At 44.0% G+C, this 17,616-nt stretch overlaps 1 protein-coding gene across 13 annotated transcripts in view; it reads right to left on the bottom strand.

The window, feature by feature from the left end:
• Positions 1-14,173, bottom strand: part of CLASP2 (cytoplasmic linker associated protein 2) — a 146,914-nt gene extending 132,741 nt beyond the window's left edge. For all 13 annotated transcript variants that reach the window (XM_058021685.1, XM_058021696.1, XM_058021718.1 and 10 more), the window contains exons 1-2: positions 13,964-14,173; positions 1,396-1,474 (exon numbers count right to left, since the gene is read on the bottom strand). In XM_058021685.1, the coding sequence (XP_057877668.1) occupies positions 1,396-1,474; positions 13,964-14,158 (274 nt within the window). In that variant the 5' untranslated portion in view covers positions 14,159-14,173. The remainder of the gene's footprint in view (positions 1-1,395; positions 1,475-13,963) is intronic.
• Between the last annotated feature and the right edge of the window lie 3,443 nt (positions 14,174-17,616).

The following is a 17,616-nucleotide window of genomic DNA, read 5'->3' as shown; positions in this document are numbered from 1 at the left end:
TTAGCTTAACTGAAAAATACTTGGAGAATACACAGCTTCAGATGTAATGTGTGTTAAACGGTCACCCACTGCCAGTACTCTCTCTCTCTTCTGCTTTTTAATATAAATACTACTGAAATTTAAATATTCAGTTTGCACGTGGTCTCACTCAACTACTGTGACAAAAAAAGCCCAAACCCACAAGAGGATTTTCAAACTATTCTCAGATAGTTCATACTTAAAACAACAGAGAAAAACTGAATAAGCTTCCCAACTGCCCTTTAATAATGTGACTGTAATTTTAGGTTTTACAGAGTCTTAAAATAAAAACCAAAACTTAGTCAAACTCTGGAGCAAAACAGTGTTTGTAGCTACAAATGGAGACTATTCAAAAATCAATACTGTGCATAGCACAATATGCCTCCAGTTCCCTTACACTGCTCCAATACAAAATTAACCAGCCAAAGAGCTCTCTGCAACAAAACAGATTTAAATTCTGTAGCACACTACTGCAGTAGCTCCACAGAATACTGAAATAAGCTTTCAATTAATTTAGTTAGCAGCTTGTCATAAATTATACTTTGTATTCCTGAACTTTGAAATTTTGTTTCAAAGCTCTTAATTACAAAACTAGACATGTAAAATTTTGATAATATGAGATAGCTGGGGATCAGGGAAAATGATGTAACTTACTCAAATTTTGAAAAAGGACATTCACTAGAAACTTCTGTCAAAAACAGCCAGTGCTATAAAACCAACATTAATATCCTAATATCACTAGCTCTTTTCAAAGCCAGCAGCAAAATGAGTTGACAAGTAGTTTGCTTGTACCTCCCACAAAAAAAGGTCTCATACTCCAGCACATGTAGATCCATTAACCTGAAATTCATTTGAGTAAACATTTCACACAGGAATAAGAGTTAGTACTTCTTTCTTTCATCCCATAAAAACTTTAGATTACTAAAAGCTACAGTCAAGTTATCTATCTAACAGAAGGTAGATCACATAATCCTCTGAGACTACAGGCTTCAGGAGGCATAAATCTCTGATTAAAGTGATCTGCAAATAAAACCTTCCATCTTTAACACAACTTGAAGATAATACTTGTGTTTCAATGTAAATTTTAGAGGACTGTCTCAGGGAGTGGTAAGCAACCATACAGCATTGAACTAATCACTGGAAAGGCACTCCTTGAACCATTAAAAAAATCCCAAGCACCACCTAAGAAATCAGTGACAAATGAATACTGACATGCTACTCTACAATTATTTCAATTCCAACACCAGTAAAATGCCTGCCAGTACATTATAATTAGCTCAAGAAGTTTTCAACATGTTCCACTTCAGCTGCTAGGAGAGAAGGGAGGAAGTGTCTTTTACTGTTTGGTCTTAGGGAAAAAGTTGTATTTTCACTTACCAGTTCCTATATAGGGTTTAAAGCGTCCTGACAGTCTGTCAACAAAGGCACCTAAAACATCTAATCCCAGTAGTGCTACCTGTTGAAACAAAAGCATTGCATATTATAAACCAGATCAATAAGGAAAGTTTTAAAATATATTGCAAATAACTTAAGGATAGAAATGCAAGTATGCTGAAAAGCTATCTTAAATTAAAGTTTCAGTTGAAGAGCTAAGAATTCTTTCAAAGTTCCTATCAAGACAAAGTTATCAGAATATGTTTGAAATAGATCAAGTTTATTTATATACACCAGAACAATTCAGATTCTTTAATTCTTGTCTTAAAACAGAAGAAAATAAGTATTAGAAATCCAATGTTTTCCTATTTTTAACCACAAAACCCAAACAAAGACATGGTTTAAACGTTTCCCAGATGCTAAGAGCTTACTCCAGGAGCTTACTTCTGGCCACTTAGCTCTTCCACTAAGGTCATTACATCATTTTCCAAACTCCCAAAAGAAAATAATTGAGAAGCTAATTCTGCTTTCCCTAGTGGTCCAGAGTAGACCATTTTTCCACTTGCTTGTTAAACTAGGGAAGCTCAATTTTTCATTTGCTCATTAAAATATAATAAAGAACCCCCTCAAACCAAATGAAAACAACAAGAAAAATGAAACCAAAACAAAGACCAACTCAACCCACAACAACGAAAAAAAAAACCTCTAACAAAAACTAAACCAAAACAGAAAAAAAAAAAAAGGAAATGCAAAATACTACTGGAGTTTTGAGGCATTTCCCATTCATGTACAGAAACCAGATGAGACAACAATATCCACTAATACAGAAACAAAAACACAAACAGAAATCATCAATTTGACAAAATTATTTTACGAAGTAGGGACACTTCTATTGCTGTTTACTATCCTGCATATTGTTCCAAGACTTCCTTCTGTTTTTCCTACAATAGCTCATAATGAACACCAGAACCTGCATTTTTCACAACTTGTAGTTACCTCAATTTGCTGCTGCCCATGAAGGTGCAAATGCAATAACCATTTGTCAAAGGAACAACCTCCTCAAGCTTGGGTGTTCCTTACAGCTTTTCCTCCTCTTTATTTTCTAGTAAGACATGCACTGCACATTTTCCCCCATGAACTCATGACTAGAATTCCTCTCCTTTATTAGCTGTTTATTTTCATAACATTTGGATCTGCATTTTTTTTGACCCCTCTGTTTCCTTAAGATCCCTATCTGTCACAATTGTCCACACTAGGCAGAAGGCCAGAAGAAAATTTGACGGGATATGCATGTGATACACATGGCCCACGCACAGAGCATCATCCAAGCCTTGTTTCTACAGGAAACTAGAAAAATAAGGTCCTCAAAAAGCCCAGGATTAGAAGCAACCACACAATGAAGCTGGTTTTAATAAATTCAGTATTTGCACAACAGATCTGCTTTTAAAAAGGAGATACAAAACTTAGTTAGCAGTTAGTACAACTCACACAGACACAATTCTATTACATACTAAAATACAGGCTAGCATAAATAAATGGATGGCATCACTGGCTTAAATTAATAAATTGCCAAGAAGTAACTATCTACAGATTAGAGAAATGGAATACTATAGCTAGTAACTTACTTATACAAAAAAGAATTATACAAATTAGCTTTTGTGGTAATGTCAAGGTTTTTCCGTTAATGTTACTTTCCAGCTTATCAAGCAATATGAAACCATAGTCAAAAGCTCCATCTAAAAACCAGTGTCTGAAAGAAATAAATTCCTTCTGGAGTCACAGTTTTCCTATGCTTCTGTTTCCTGACTACAAACCCACCTGAGACTTGCACTGACAATTTTATGGTACCTTTCCATGCAAGCGTTTTGCACAAACAGGAGCCTTTTCATCTGTTAAGATACATTCTTAAAAGTTTCTCTCTTCTCCACACATTAGATTATCTTTGCAAAATCTGTCTTGAAGACTTCCATCCTCATGGAGAACTCAGAAACTTAGAGTAAAGCACATGTGCATGAGTTTACCTCATGCAAAGTCTTCTGTGGTCTGCAACTCTGAAAAGGTAACAGGTATGAAGTCACAATAACTGAAGAGTTAAAATGTCAGTGTGGCCACAAGCTGAAGTAATGGAAAACTGCTCTAGCAACAAAATTTGCTTTCATTCCACATCACAAAACAAGTCAGCTGTACCACACAGCTACAGAGGATAGCAAGTGAACTACCTGTTGGTTTTGTAAATCAGTTTTAATATTTCTCTGTTCTGACACACAATGCCCTAAGCTTCAGCATCTCCTGGTAGGTATCATCTGTGCAGTATTCAAGCAGCCCTTTGGAAAGAGCTCCTAATTTATATGGGGTCACATAAGCACCATTCAAGAAAAAAAAAAATTTAAAAAATGTAAATTGAGGCAGAACTTGGAGGTTATGCAGAAGCCCTGCAACAAAGAGGTTCCAAGTTCTGAGGCACTGTGTGGGACCATTTACCAACACAGGCTGTCCACTGTCAACAGAAAAACCTTTCACCAGCATCACTGCTCTTTCCCCAACAGCTCCAATGAAGGATGAATGCCTTCTGGGATTAAAATCAATGGATTTGTTTCTTACTCTGCATTCATTAAGCCTTTTGCTTGCTGTCTAGAAAGAGCCTTTGTATATTGAGAGTGATTCATCAGTTCACCATTGTCTGAGGCATTTAAACAGTGCTTTTAAAGTTCATAGGGAAAAAGAAATTTAGGCTCATTTGAACTAGAGCTGGTTATTTGCTGTTCTTTAACAAGCCAATATTAAGCCTATCCTTGACTTCTCAGATCACAACAAAGTTGCCAAACCAACTGAGAAATGTTTTATCTGTTCTGGATAAAAAAAGATCAGACTCTTTAGTGAAATCAAGATGTTCCAACCAAAAAACGATTATGAATAGAACCAGTGATTAGTAATTGAGCCTATTCTTGCTCTGCAAGCTTGATCCTTTTCCAGCTCTCCTTCTGCACACACTTTCCAGCACTTCCCCTGCCCTTCTGAGGACAACTTCCAGGCACCTAAGTTTTCTCCTAGAAAAAGAAATGCTGTTCTTCAAACCATACCTGGATAACCATGCATACTTACTGTTATTTTCATTGTGGTTCTGTAATTTCCTATCCCTGTGAGGGACAGCTAGGGGCAGGACACTACCAGGAAAACATCCCTACTTGTGTAACTTGCCAAATAACCTTAATACAAATGTCCTTGGATTTGGTCATAGGATCTCTGAACTGTGCATGGAAATATGGGTTCTGTAGAACAGGATCTGTGAACTAGTCAGGAGAATCTAGTGGGGGAATTATGGAGGTCCCTATCTGGGACTCCAAAGAATGAATTTAAGGCATTGGACTTCCTGTCACCATGGGGACAGCTGTGGTATCACTAACAACTACTGACAAACAGGACACAGCATGCCAAACAACTACGCCCTGCAAGAGCAAGCATTGTTCCAGCATTGCACTGCTAGAACAAGATATATGCAAAAACTTCATGGGATGATATTTTTTAAAGTATTGTCAGCCAAGACACAAGGTACACTTTCCTTAATTCTCATAATCTCAAGAACCTTGCAAGCAGCTCAACATGAAACAAAAATATTTATGTTCGTGCACTATCTTGTACTTCACTTCTTCAAGTTTTATATTCTTAGTTCTCTCTACTCATCTTTCAGGACACACTTCTGCTCCCCTATTCCATACTTCTTGCTCCCTTCACTGTTTCCCACTCCAATTCTATCCACTTCCCCCATCTGCAGAGATCTATCCTACTCCATTCCCGCCCTTAACTCAAAAGCTTGTAGATACTTAAGCATGCCCTTGGCCCCATGAGCAGAAGGACATTTCCATTTTTCTGGGTCATTTCTTCAACCTGTGTGGTTTTTCAGTCCCAGCCACGACATCTCCAGACTCCATTCTCCCTGCCACTCAGCAGCAGTTGGACAGCTGCCTCTGCTGACAGAAGCCAAAACTGCAGACCCAGCTGCTGAAGGTACCACACATATCTTCTATACTGAAGATATTTTAGCTGACAAGGAAGCATTATTTCCATTCTCTTGTGTCTTTCACCTTCAAGAGCACTAATGACACACTTCCAATTCCAATGGCATGATTTTTTTTTTAATACATATCACATCACATTGCAAGGAGAGAGCAGAGTTGCTGGTATCTAACAAAGTCTTCAAGCTCAACAACTGGAGTCCAAGTTGGTTAGCAAATGCAGAGCCCCCTCTACGTCTGCTACTCTCTTCAAAATGATGTTTTGCAACTATATTTTGTACTACAAGGTAAGATTCTCCTAAGCATCCCATCTTTGCTACTGTTAAACTACCTGTCAGCTGCAACCTCATTGTCTCAAAAGGGGTACAGACTATTATAAAAATCCGTATGAACAAACCATGTGATATAACAAACTATTCGGTGTAACGTAAAGACTACTCAGTGCAAACCTTAAATCACCCAGTGCAAAACAACTAAATAAACTATTTAGTGCAATACAACAGACTATCAAACTTCTGATAACCTTCCCTTCACAATTCTCCTGTGATGGCCAACCACAGAACATTTCAGTGACGCAGTGCAAGCAACCACACTACCAGAGGATTGCTGAATGAATCACCCGTGTTTATCTAGAGAGTGGCAAGTGTATTGCTGCACTGAAAGGCTTGGCTTCTTCAGGGGATCTCCCAAGAGGCACAATTCTAGGATGTCCCTGTTATGTTGACCTCTCCTGCACTGCAGACAGAACAAGCAAGCAAAGTGCTCTCCTAAAAATTCTAGAGGTTAGTAAAAAAAAAGGAAATATGCTTTAATGCCCTGTCCCCAAGTTGGGAACTTGAGCTTCCTATCTTGTCTGCCCACATTAATTAAGAAGCATTTAGCCAATTCTGAAGAACACATTGATGTAACACTCAAAATGATTACTGGAGAAAAAAAGTTTACAACTTTCTGTTATTTCAAAACCTCTCATCTCCAAACTGAATTCAGACTGCAAGTGTGATCCAAACTGTTCTGTATTATGCGGACAATACAGTATTCTAAAATTTGTGTACTGCCTCCAGCTTGATCCATTACATCCATTGAGCATCTCCAGTTCACTTCACATGTGCATAAACATTCTTCCCTTATCTATTGTAAGAAATTTTTCAAAAATATTTTTCCAAGGACTGTGAGCAAAACCCAAAAGTATATGATGCAGCAACACTTGACATTGTAAGCCATTTTTTTGAGATTGTCTGGCTAAAACTTTATGTGCTGCACTAGAAAAAGTTTCCAAACAGAGCCTCTTTAAAAGCAAGATTCAGTGGGAAGACAATGAGATGTATGGTATTTCTCTTTTGAATAAATAATTAAGTGAAAAACCTTTTTTGCCCAAAAAAAATTGCAGTTGAAAGCCTTTCTAAGCACATTGATGGTGCAAAACAAAGAAACACTTTTATTTTAAGACTCAGTTCTTTCAAAAGAATTTAATTCTTTTTGTGCCCAAGGTCTCTTATTTCCTTTCCCATTTCCTCTTATTTAAATTGTATCAAGCATACAGTGACCCCCATTCTCTGCTACTCACTCCCACCTCTGCAGCAGCTCCTCTGCTGTGGGAAGAGCAGCATTCATGCAGCTGAAGAGCAGCCCACTTTGGGGAAGCAGCCCAACAAAGAACAAGAGAAGGCACCTCCTGAGGCATGTCTCCTCCCTGGGCCTCCAGCTGGGCAGCTTCGCAAGCGCTGCCATCAGAGCCGCGCAGCATGACGCACCAGCACCACTCCTCAGGCAGGCACAGAAACTGCTGCCATCAGCAGAGCTGCTCAAATCGCCGGGCCCACACGCCCTGACTGCTGCCAGCCCTGCTCTCAGGGATGCACCCCTCCTCTGGCTCACACGCCCTGACTGCTCCAGCCCTGCTCTCAGGGATGCACCCCTCCTCGGGCCCACATGCCCTGACTGCTCCAGCCCTGCTCTCAGGGATGCACCCCTCCTCTGGCTCACACTTTCTGACTGCTCCAGCCCTGCTCTGAGGGATGCACCCCTCCTCGGGCTCACACGCCCTGACTGCTCCAGCCCTGCTCTCAGGGATGCACCCCTCCTCGGGCCCACACTTTCTGACTGCTCCAGCCCTGCTCTGAGGGATGCACCCCTCCTCTGGCTCACACGCCCTGACTGCTCCAGCCCTGCTCTGAGGGATGCACCCCTCCTCGGGCTCACACGCCCTGACTGCTCCAGCCCTGCTCTCAGGGATGCACCCCTCCTCAGGCTCACACGCCCTGACTGCTCCAGCCCTGCTCTCAGGGATGCACCCCTCCTCTGACACACTGCACAGGGCTGGGAAAGCTCTCTACCCACACCCAAATCAATCAAACCGCAGGCTACAAGTGACCCTCCTGTTATCCCTCTTGGCCTGCAGATGCATTTGATCTGGTGCACTGAAATCGCCTGTAACACGAGTCAAATCAGCTTGCTGAAACACTGGAAAATGAATTGGACATTGACAAAACGTTAAGTGCCTCAGGAACAACAGTGGGAACAGAACACCTGGCCCCATGAGCAGCAGAGCTGCAGTTTCAACAGCCAGTACAGTTAGGCTGTGTCACAGACATCTTTTGTGAAAAATCCTTTCTTTAGGATTTCTCCCTCTTCTGGGAAGCTGAGGCCCCAGAGAAAGAATGTAAACAATGGTTACCTGCTGCTGTGGAATGCAACAGGTGCACCTGTGATTGGCCCATGTTGCATGTTTACAATTAAGGGCCAATCAAAGACCAAGCTCTCTCTGGGACATCATGAGAGAGAGCTCCTTTGTTGATTCATTCCTTTTCTATTCTTAGCTTAGCAGCTTCTGAGACTTTTCTCTCTATTCCTTTTAGTATAGTCTTAATGTAATATATATCATAAAATAATAAATCAGCCTTCTGATCATGGAGCCAAGATTCTCATCTGTCTCTCTTCACCCCTGAGGGACCCTTGCAAGCCCAGCAACAGGCTGGATAACACAAAACAAGTGGATAATGCAAAACAACTGAGAACTGCCAATTCCACCTCTGGAGGACATGCCTGAGACTTTGAGACTATACATTCCCAACTCAAGACCAGACAAAATTAATTTTAATTAAAATAATTAAAACTTCTTGGAAGTGTCCCTTGTCTTCAGGAGATCTGCTTGATTATTTGGCCAATATTCCATTACACCTAATGTATCATGAAGAGAACATAAATATTACATTAAAAAAACAGTAATTATTACTCAAGAAGGAATCAAATAATTGAATTTGAAAAATAAAATTGGATTCACACATGGACAGGTTAAACCACACTCTCACTACATAGAAAAAAGAAAGTAGATCCCACACAGCCAAGATCAAACAAAACTTGAAGAAAAAAAGAATGAAATTCAGCAAAAAGTTCCAAGTCAAACATTTCTTCTCCAACAAAGACATTTAAATCACCAGCATTTGCTAACAAAGACTAAGGAAATACCAGGATCTACACAGTAACTGAAAATAAAGGTTTAGCAGGGTCCTCTTTTATTCCATTTCTCTGTCCTGCATCTTACAGTCCTACAACTCACTATGGCATTTGCCTTTTGTGTAGCATATGTTGGCTTGGGTTCAACTTCAGATCCAAAACAACCCACACATTTTCTTCCTAAGGTCTGCTACACACACACCCCACATCCTGCATTTGTGCATTTGGTCATTTCTAACTAAATGTTCCACTCCACATGTTTTATCTCTGAACTCTCTTTTTTCAGATCTCAGTATCTCCACTTTATTCAGGTAGTTTTAAATGGTAGGTTCCACCTCGCACACATGTGTGGTCAGCCAAGTTTTAACTGCTGTCATCTCTCTGCAAGTACTTCAGACAAGCATCCCAACCACTTGTCTTTACCTATCTGCAAAATTACACTTCAAATTTTCCCTTCCTTTCTGGAAATTGAAAGCTCCTCCTGCTGGCCTTTTGCTGAACTAAAGACAAACCAAAATAAATACTCGCCAAACCAAGGAAATACAAAAATGCAACACCAACATTACTGGTATTTTAGTATCTTTTGGCATTTAGCATTGAGACAAACAAACCTCAGAAAAATCTCACTCTTCAAGATGCATAGAATGAGATAATTCCAAGGATTTGCCTAAAAGAAACAGTATCTCTTTCTGATAGTGTGGATAAAGAGTGAAATCAGATTTTCTTCTTCCCATGGTAAATAATCTGCTGCTCTGGCATAAACTAGTGATTATTAATTATTTTTCTACTGCAGTTGAGGAACAAAACAAGCTAAGATACTGACCATAAAGGTAAGAAATCCAAGTGACTCATAGTCACAAACATTCCTGATTACTCTTCTCATTTAAAACTACCTGGAGAAACTACCACCATTTTAGTCATAGTTTTTTGTAAGTTCTGATCAGGTGTGATTTCTTTTAAGAACCAAAAGCTGGCTTGGTTGCTCAACAATAATTTTAATGAGAGTAATTGTTCAATTTTGGCGTTCTTAAAAGACTCCACAACATACTAACAACCAAGAGTAGATTAGCAAAGCTCTACATTAAAAGCAGTATTTCCCCATCCCACATCTCTTCAGCAGGAGTTCAAAGCAGATTTCCAGATTACTTGAGTCAGACATAGAACAGTTTGAGTCACCAGACTGCACAGTTAGATAATCTTGTAATTATTTCAAGTGACTACTGAGCATGAGAGAGACACAACAGATGCGTTAAACAAAACTCATATATACCTAGATGAAGATCCAGGCTAACCCAGTAACACCAGCAAATATCTATCAGCAGTACCACTCTCAAAATGGGTAACTCATTTACTGTTTGAAGTTCACCTGAGAGTCCAAACAGAAAAAGTATCATTGTTCCCATTTCCTGAGATTGCTAAATATTTCAGATTGAGACCAAATACCAGCAGAATAATTCTATCACTCAACTCTTAATACTTTACATTCAACTTACCTATTCTTATTCCTCACAGCCTTGGGAAAACAGTTGAGGGAGGGGGCATAGGGACTGACATATACCCAAAACCCCAAATCTCTGCATTGTAGAAGGAGGGAGATTAGACCCAACCAATACAAAACAAACCACATCACCAAACAACCAATTTTCAGTGAGGAATTCTTTCATTCTAGTGAGATACAAAATAAAAGTTTAAATTATGCACATCTCCTGTGCACTCCCTGACGTTGCAAAGCTTTTGAGTCTTTGTAAGCCAATTCATCACTGCATAGACATGGTAACTGAAGTCCTCATAATTCAACATTGACTCATCTCTCTCTAGGTCATTCCCTATGTGCTGCAACCAATTTTCACTACAACCCTGAACCACCTGCAGATGAGTCAACACATTCTTAATCCCACCTTTCTGTTTTACCAGTAACTCAAGCTAGTAATTGTGTTTTCCACTTCAATGAGCTAGATGAACTCAGAAATTTTCCTATCTGCTCTCTCAGTCTGGAATTGCCAGGTTGTTTATTAAATAACTATAAAGAGTTGCAAACTTCAGAACAGCAAAAGCACTGTGTTTTATGTGGCCAAAATCTTTTGGGGATGAGTTAATTCAACCTTGCTGATAACTAGCCCACATTTAGAATTATTGGATGGTTTAGGAAAAGGCCTTTAAGATCATTGAGTTCAGCTTGTTTACTGAATGCTTATTCTCTTTTTCCCCCACTCACCATCAAGCCTGCCAAGCCAACCCTCCTATTACTCCTCCAGTCTTTCCCTTCGGGTTACATGAGCCAAAAACTTTCTAGGGTGGCATACCATAGAAAGTTTTCTCTTCACAGGCACAGCTTAAGAGTTGAGACCAGAGCTCTCAGACATGCATCTCCTCTTTCAGTACAGTCAGCAGAGTACACTGCATGCAAGAACTGAGATTTCAGTGGGAATAAAAAATACAGCACGTTCAGGGCAATCACATTAGTTACCCCCTTATTATCCATCCCCATCACCACGAGCAGAAATAATGCTCTCCATCAAAACTTCCTCCAGCATTCCCCACTTGTATCTCCAATTCATCTAGCTCAGCAGTTCTGAGTCTCCAGCCATTATCACTGCTTGTGATATCACCAGTCATGTCAACTGGGAGGGATTCATTACTTTAGGACTCCGGAGACCGCCAAGACCTTCAGCAAGATACAGAAGAAAGATGATAAGCAGAATTGTTAAGTGCTCTACATATCCATTTCTCAGTAGAGGGTGACCAACAATATGTTAAATAATACAGCAATCAAAAATCACTTGGTTTTTTTATGAGAAGACACATGAGTCTGTGGATTCATTACTTTCTATTGTTCAGGGCCTGAGTGCAATAACGAAATAGGAGACAACATTTAAATGTGTAACATCTATGCTGGCATGAGACAAAATATGCAAGTAAAACACATGCCATTTTTCTAGAATATTAGTCTGCATTTTGAAGCAGCACACAGTGGCAGTCACTACCACAGCCAGGAACAATGGTATGATGATCATGAGCAAAACACCCAAGATCTTGTGCTGTTGTCATTAATATAGTCACAGAATCTTCCAAGCTGGAAGGGACCCACAAGGATCATCAAGCCCAGCTCTGAAGTGATGGCCCCTAGAGGAATCAAACCCGTGACTAACACCATGATTTGAAACACAACAAAGAGACACCAGTAAGTGGACACAGGGAAGAAGTAACAAAAATACTGTAATGATTTTGCAAGCAATCTTTAAAATTCTCAGAATTTGTAATACTCTCATTCTGTATGACTCTTTTCAGGGGTACCCAGCCACGTACTAAGGGCAACAGGCTCAAACTGAAACACAAAAGCGCCATCTGAATACAAGGGGAAAATTTCCTTTACTTTGAGGGTGACAGAGGACTTGAACAAGCTGCCCAGAGAGGTTGTGGGGTCTCTCCTGGAGATATTCAAAACCCATCTGGCTGTGATTCCGTGCAACCTGCTCTTGATGAACCTGCTTTAGCAGGGAGGTTGAACTAGGGGATCTCCCTTCTGTGACTGATGCTTGTGGAGCACTGCATAGTTCTCATTGATCCTACAGTCCAAACAGCTCTGGAGTTCTGTCACCTTACATCAACAGCAAACAAAATGCCTTGCACTATGAAAAATACATCTTGAAAATTGAATTTCCAGTCTTAATGCCTAATTCTGTTAATTTACAAGTGCAGGAAGAAAATCTTACATTACCCTGTTAAGTAAGTAGCTAGCACTCTTCATGAAAAAGAGTATTTTTAAAGAACTGTCTAGGTCTTGCACTAATCATTTTTTTCACCAACAATCCATCCTCAGATGATGGATTTAAAGATAAATAAATTATATTTGTCCAGCACACGCTACTTCCTCAAGTTAACCCGACCTTTACTGACAGACACGCTTCCAAAATAAATAAATCATATGCGCAAATCGAGTTAAGCCTTTATTCTTTTCAGACCTCAATCTCAGAAGTTGCTACGTGCAAAGGCTGGCGGATTAAAGTCAGTGGAGGGAAGAAAAAAAAATCCATTTCAGGAACATACTGCCCTCCTCCTGTGTCTCAGAAAACAGAGAAAAAAGCGAGCACAAGCTGAGAGCAGCGAGTTTAAAGGTCCAAAGTGCGGGCGGATCACGCCGGCAGGGCAGGGCGGAGCGGGCCCGGCCGGGAGCCCCGGGCGCGCAGCGCGGCCCGGCAGCGCCCCCCGGCGGCGGCAGCGCGGGCCTGCCCCGGCCGCGCCGCGCACACGCGCCGCGGGGAGGGCAAAATTCAAAATAAATAAATAAAATCAAAAAATCGCCAATGCGAACACGATTGTCCTTGGCACTAAAAATGCGCTGTCAATCGCCTTATCGGCTGACCGACGTCAGAACAATTCGCAAGTGTTAACGCCGGGTGAGGGAGTGATCGCTCTTTTCCCGTGGCTCCGTCTAAAAGACACACGCACACAGGAAAAAGCGAAACGTGAGTCATCATCGGGCCGCTGTGAGGATACCGTATAACTTCCCAGGCACGGGAAAGTCACCTAAAGACGATATAAACAACTTTCAACTCACAGAGGGAACCCCAAGAAGTCAATTATTCCTTTAATCGGCTAAAATACACCCAGCGTGATACAAATCCGGTGGAGCAGCACTCTTTACGGCCTGCAGAAAACGATGGCAACCCCATGAAACACTACACCCAAGTGCAGACACCATGGAAGGGGAGTGGTAGCGAGAAAAAAATAAGAAAAATAATCATCAGTTCTCGTTTCTGAGTAAGAAACACAACCCGAGTGTGTAATATAGTTGCGGGGGGAGGGGTGAGGGGGTTTAACACAATGCCGCGAAAAACCCTCAAACCAAAACCAAAATACCACCTAGCCAACGATAAAGGCAAAACCAAAACCCCTATTACCGCTTCTTTAAGGACAGACACAATAAAACATTAACCACCCTTCCAAAATTTCGGAATTCCCCTTTGTGCGGGGAGGGATAATACTGGCACAAATGTAGTTTTACTTCTGCTCTTACCTGATTAAAAAAGTAACCCGGGGCTCTGTACCTCCCAACCATGATGAATCATGGTCTGCCCGGACCGAGCCCCGCCGAGCAGCCTCACCTTAAAATTACTGGAGTTGACCCACGCTGTTAATTCGTCGATCACTTTGTCAAGGCGCTGCTGGTCCTGCTCCAGATCGGGGGACCTCGCCGGGTCGCCCAGGTACTCCAGCAGCTCTTGGCCGACCTGCATCCTGCGGCCCACGTCCTTCTGCTGTACCTGCTCGCAGAAATAATCCATGCCGGCAGGCTCCATCTTCGGACGCTGCGGAAAAGTTTCTTCGTAGGCGAGCCGGGGGCCTCAGGGTCGGAAGCGCGGGCAGGGCAGGGCGGGCGGCAGGGGCGCGGACAGGCCTGCCGTCCTCATGGAGCCGCTCCCGGCGCTCCCGGCTCCGCGCCCGCCGCCCCCATGCGCACTCGCGGTCCCGCAGGGGGAAGCCCCCGGCGGGAAGGGAACGCGGCGCTGCTGCTGTGCCGGACTCGGTGGGTGCCGCTCACTCCTGCTCAGGGCTTTCCAGCCGCCCCCGCGCTGTCCCGAGGGATCCCGACAGGGCTCCCCGCCGCCGCCCCTCCTCTTCCCTCGCCGGGGAACGGGAAATAGAGCTCGAGAACAGGCGCTGCGGCTGGAGGGGCTCGCAGGCACCCCGGCCGCGGGCTCGGGGGATCCCCCGGGGAGCTGCTGCCGCCCCCGCTCGCTCTCCCTTCCCTCCTCCCGCCGGAGGAGAGATCTGCGGGCCGCCTCTCACGGGCACCGGCGAGGCCGCGGCGAACCTCTCATGCTCCTGACGCCGCGGCCTCCGGCCCCTCCTGCCCGCCCGCGGGGCGGCTCCCAAACTTTCGTCCCGGCGGGTCTCGGCGCCGCCCGCTCCCCTCCACCGTGAGCCGAGCCGGGCCGGGAGAGTCCCTCCGAGAGCCGCTCACGCTTCGCCGCGCCTTCCCCCGCCGGGCTCTGCGGCGGCAGCGCCGCCTCCGTCCCGTGCAAGTTGCGCCTCCCGCCGCCGCCGCTGCCGCTGCCGCTGCCGCCCCGGCCGGCGCCAGGCGGACACACCGGGCGGGGCCCGCGCGGCTCCGCCTCCCGCCGCGGCTCCCGCTTCCCCCGGGAGAGCGCGCGCCCGTCTCCCGCCCCGCGCTGCGGCGGGACAGATGGATGGATGGATGGACGGACGGACGGATGGATGGGCGGGCAGAGGAGGGGCAGTGCGCGCTCCCCCGGGACCCCTGCGGGTCGTGTCCGGCAGCAGTGGGAGGCGCATGCGCTGTCTGCCCCGCTGATGCCCGCGGTGCCGGTCCGGCGTTCTTGGGCAGAAAGTGTTGGAAGAACAGGGGAAGAGGAGTGAATGGTGCTGGGGTGCTTGGGTGCTCCCCTGCCTTCCTCCCCCCCGCTTTCGAGCGCGGGCCCGGCTTTGCCTAGCGATGCCCTGCAATCCCTCCCGCCTTGCTCAGAGCCCCGGTGTAAGATGGGGAGGTCACCGTGGAGCCATTCCCAGTATCCCCGGTGCGGTTGGCTCTGCAGCGTTGCTGTCCGCAAAATCGGGTTCCTTATTCGGAATGCGACAACACTCCAGAGAGACACGGGTTTTTAAATTCAGAGTTGTGCAAGCCTGGGTGCTCAGTGCTATTCCATAAATCCAGCACAATCCATCGGACTTTCTGCACTGTTACTTACACAGAATCACTGAATCACAGTTAGGGTTGAATGGGACCTCTGGAGATCATCTAGTCCAACCCCATGCCAAGGCAGGATCACCTAAATGAGATAACACAGGCACACATCCAGTCGGGTTTTGAATGTTTCCAGAGAGGGAGAGTCCATGAACTCCCTGGGCAGCCTGGTACAGGGCTCCACCACCTTCAACATAAACAAGTTCTTCCTCACACTGAGGTGAAACTTCTTGTGTTTATTTTACGGCCATTGTTTTAATTTATGGCCCTTGCTCCTCCTGCTGTTGCCGGGCACTACCGAAAAAGAGTCCAGAACCATGCTCTTGGCCCCCACCTTAGAGATATTTTATCTGCATTAATGAGATCCTTGTTCAGTCTTCTCTTCTCTAGACTAAACAGGCCCAGCTCCTGCAGTCATTCCTCACAAGAGAGATGCTCCAGACCCCTAATCATCTTCGTGGCCCTCTGCTGCACTGTCTCCAGGAGCTCCTTTCTTGTGCTGAGAAGCCCAGAACTGCACATGGATGTGCAGTTGAACCAGATGAATTCTTGTTCATGGATGGCAATTTCCCAAGTAAAGCCCCAGCATGGCTGACCCACATGAGACTGCCAGGAATCTGCTTGAAGTAAAACAGAGACCCTTAAGTGAGGGGCTGTGATTTTAGGTGTTGTTTCAGGACCAGTTTAAACTGGTCCAAATCCCCTTGATGGTGGGAAAGGCAGTCCTCTCTGTCCCTCTGCATTGGCCTCTGTGGCCTCTGAAGGTACAATTATGGCTTTCACATGCAGGGAGAGGAAAGCAGAGGAGGTCACTCATCCCCTTCTCCCACCCTAGCTGCTCCAATTGGCCCTTGTCTTGTCCCCCGTGCCAGACCCTGCACACATTGATCACTGGGGCTGATTTAATGGGCTAAATGACAGAGCTGGTGTCAGTGAGCTGGGCTGGCCCACGAGTCCTGCAGGCAGAAGCGTGGCACTTGGCAAATGGGAAGCACAACAACCTCCATCAGTGGCCATGGACAGTGACATTGTTCTTCTGCCCCTCTGATATTGGGAAGGTTCACCTCATGCTGAACTGGAGGCCACTGCTGATACAGGAAGTCCTTTTCTTCCCTGCTGTCGTGTACACAATTCCTCCCTTCCATACACCAGAGCTGGTTTTTATTCATCCTCACTTAAACAGTTCAGAAAGATAATATTTTTATTCATTTTTCTCCCTTTTTTGAAATCACATAGCTAGCTTTTTGCTGATTCAGATTCCTAAATTTTCTCACTCTGGGGTTCAGCAGTTACCAGAGTTGGAGCAGGCAAAGACAGCTAGAAGATAGATGGGGAAAGCAGCCTTTGTGTTATGAAAGCTCATCTTAGTTCCAAGACAGCAGAGTCTGGCTGTCTGGCTTGCCTTGTTACTCCTTGGAGTGGGGAAGAGTGAACCTGCAGGAAAGCAAGGTACTCCCTTCATTTGGCTGCTGGATTTACACTGAGGAACCACACCTGCAAATTGCTGCTTCACAGCAGTGTCAACCAAACTAAATTGGTGCTGCAGTGTTCCTACTTGTCTGCTTCTCACAAACCCCTTTCTCAGGAATTCTCTACTTTCCTTCTGTCCCACTGATCTGAAAAAAAAAAAAAAAAAAAAAAGGAAAAAAACTCTCCATCCAGGAGGCAAGACAACAAGCAGCCTTTTGTTGATTTTGGTGAGATGCAGCAAACTGAGGATCCCATGCTTCATCAATCCCTAGGCTTTACAATAATGAAGATGGTTAAAAAGATTAAAGATGCCTTTAAAACAGAAATGTATGTATTTACTTTGAGCTTATTATAATTTACAAGAAGATTATGAGCTGCTCATCATGTTTTCAGGAAGGAAATCCAAAAAAGGAATTTTGGATGAAGCTGAATAGTTCTTGTCTTGTGTGTGCGCACTGCCACTTATGAAGATATGGAATTACAGGTTGCTTTTCTAGGAAAATGAGACCCAAGAAACTTCTGGAAGTGAAAAAATAAATTTCAGAAAAAAACCAAACTGGATTGCAATATTTTTTATCAGTG

The sequence above is a fragment of the Melospiza georgiana genome, chromosome 1, assembly GCF_028018845.1.
Source record: "Melospiza georgiana isolate bMelGeo1 chromosome 1, bMelGeo1.pri, whole genome shotgun sequence".
NCBI lineage: Eukaryota > Metazoa > Chordata > Aves > Passeriformes > Passerellidae > Melospiza > Melospiza georgiana.
Note: the sequence above shows the minus strand (reverse complement) of the source record. Positions and strands in the feature narration are given on the sequence as shown.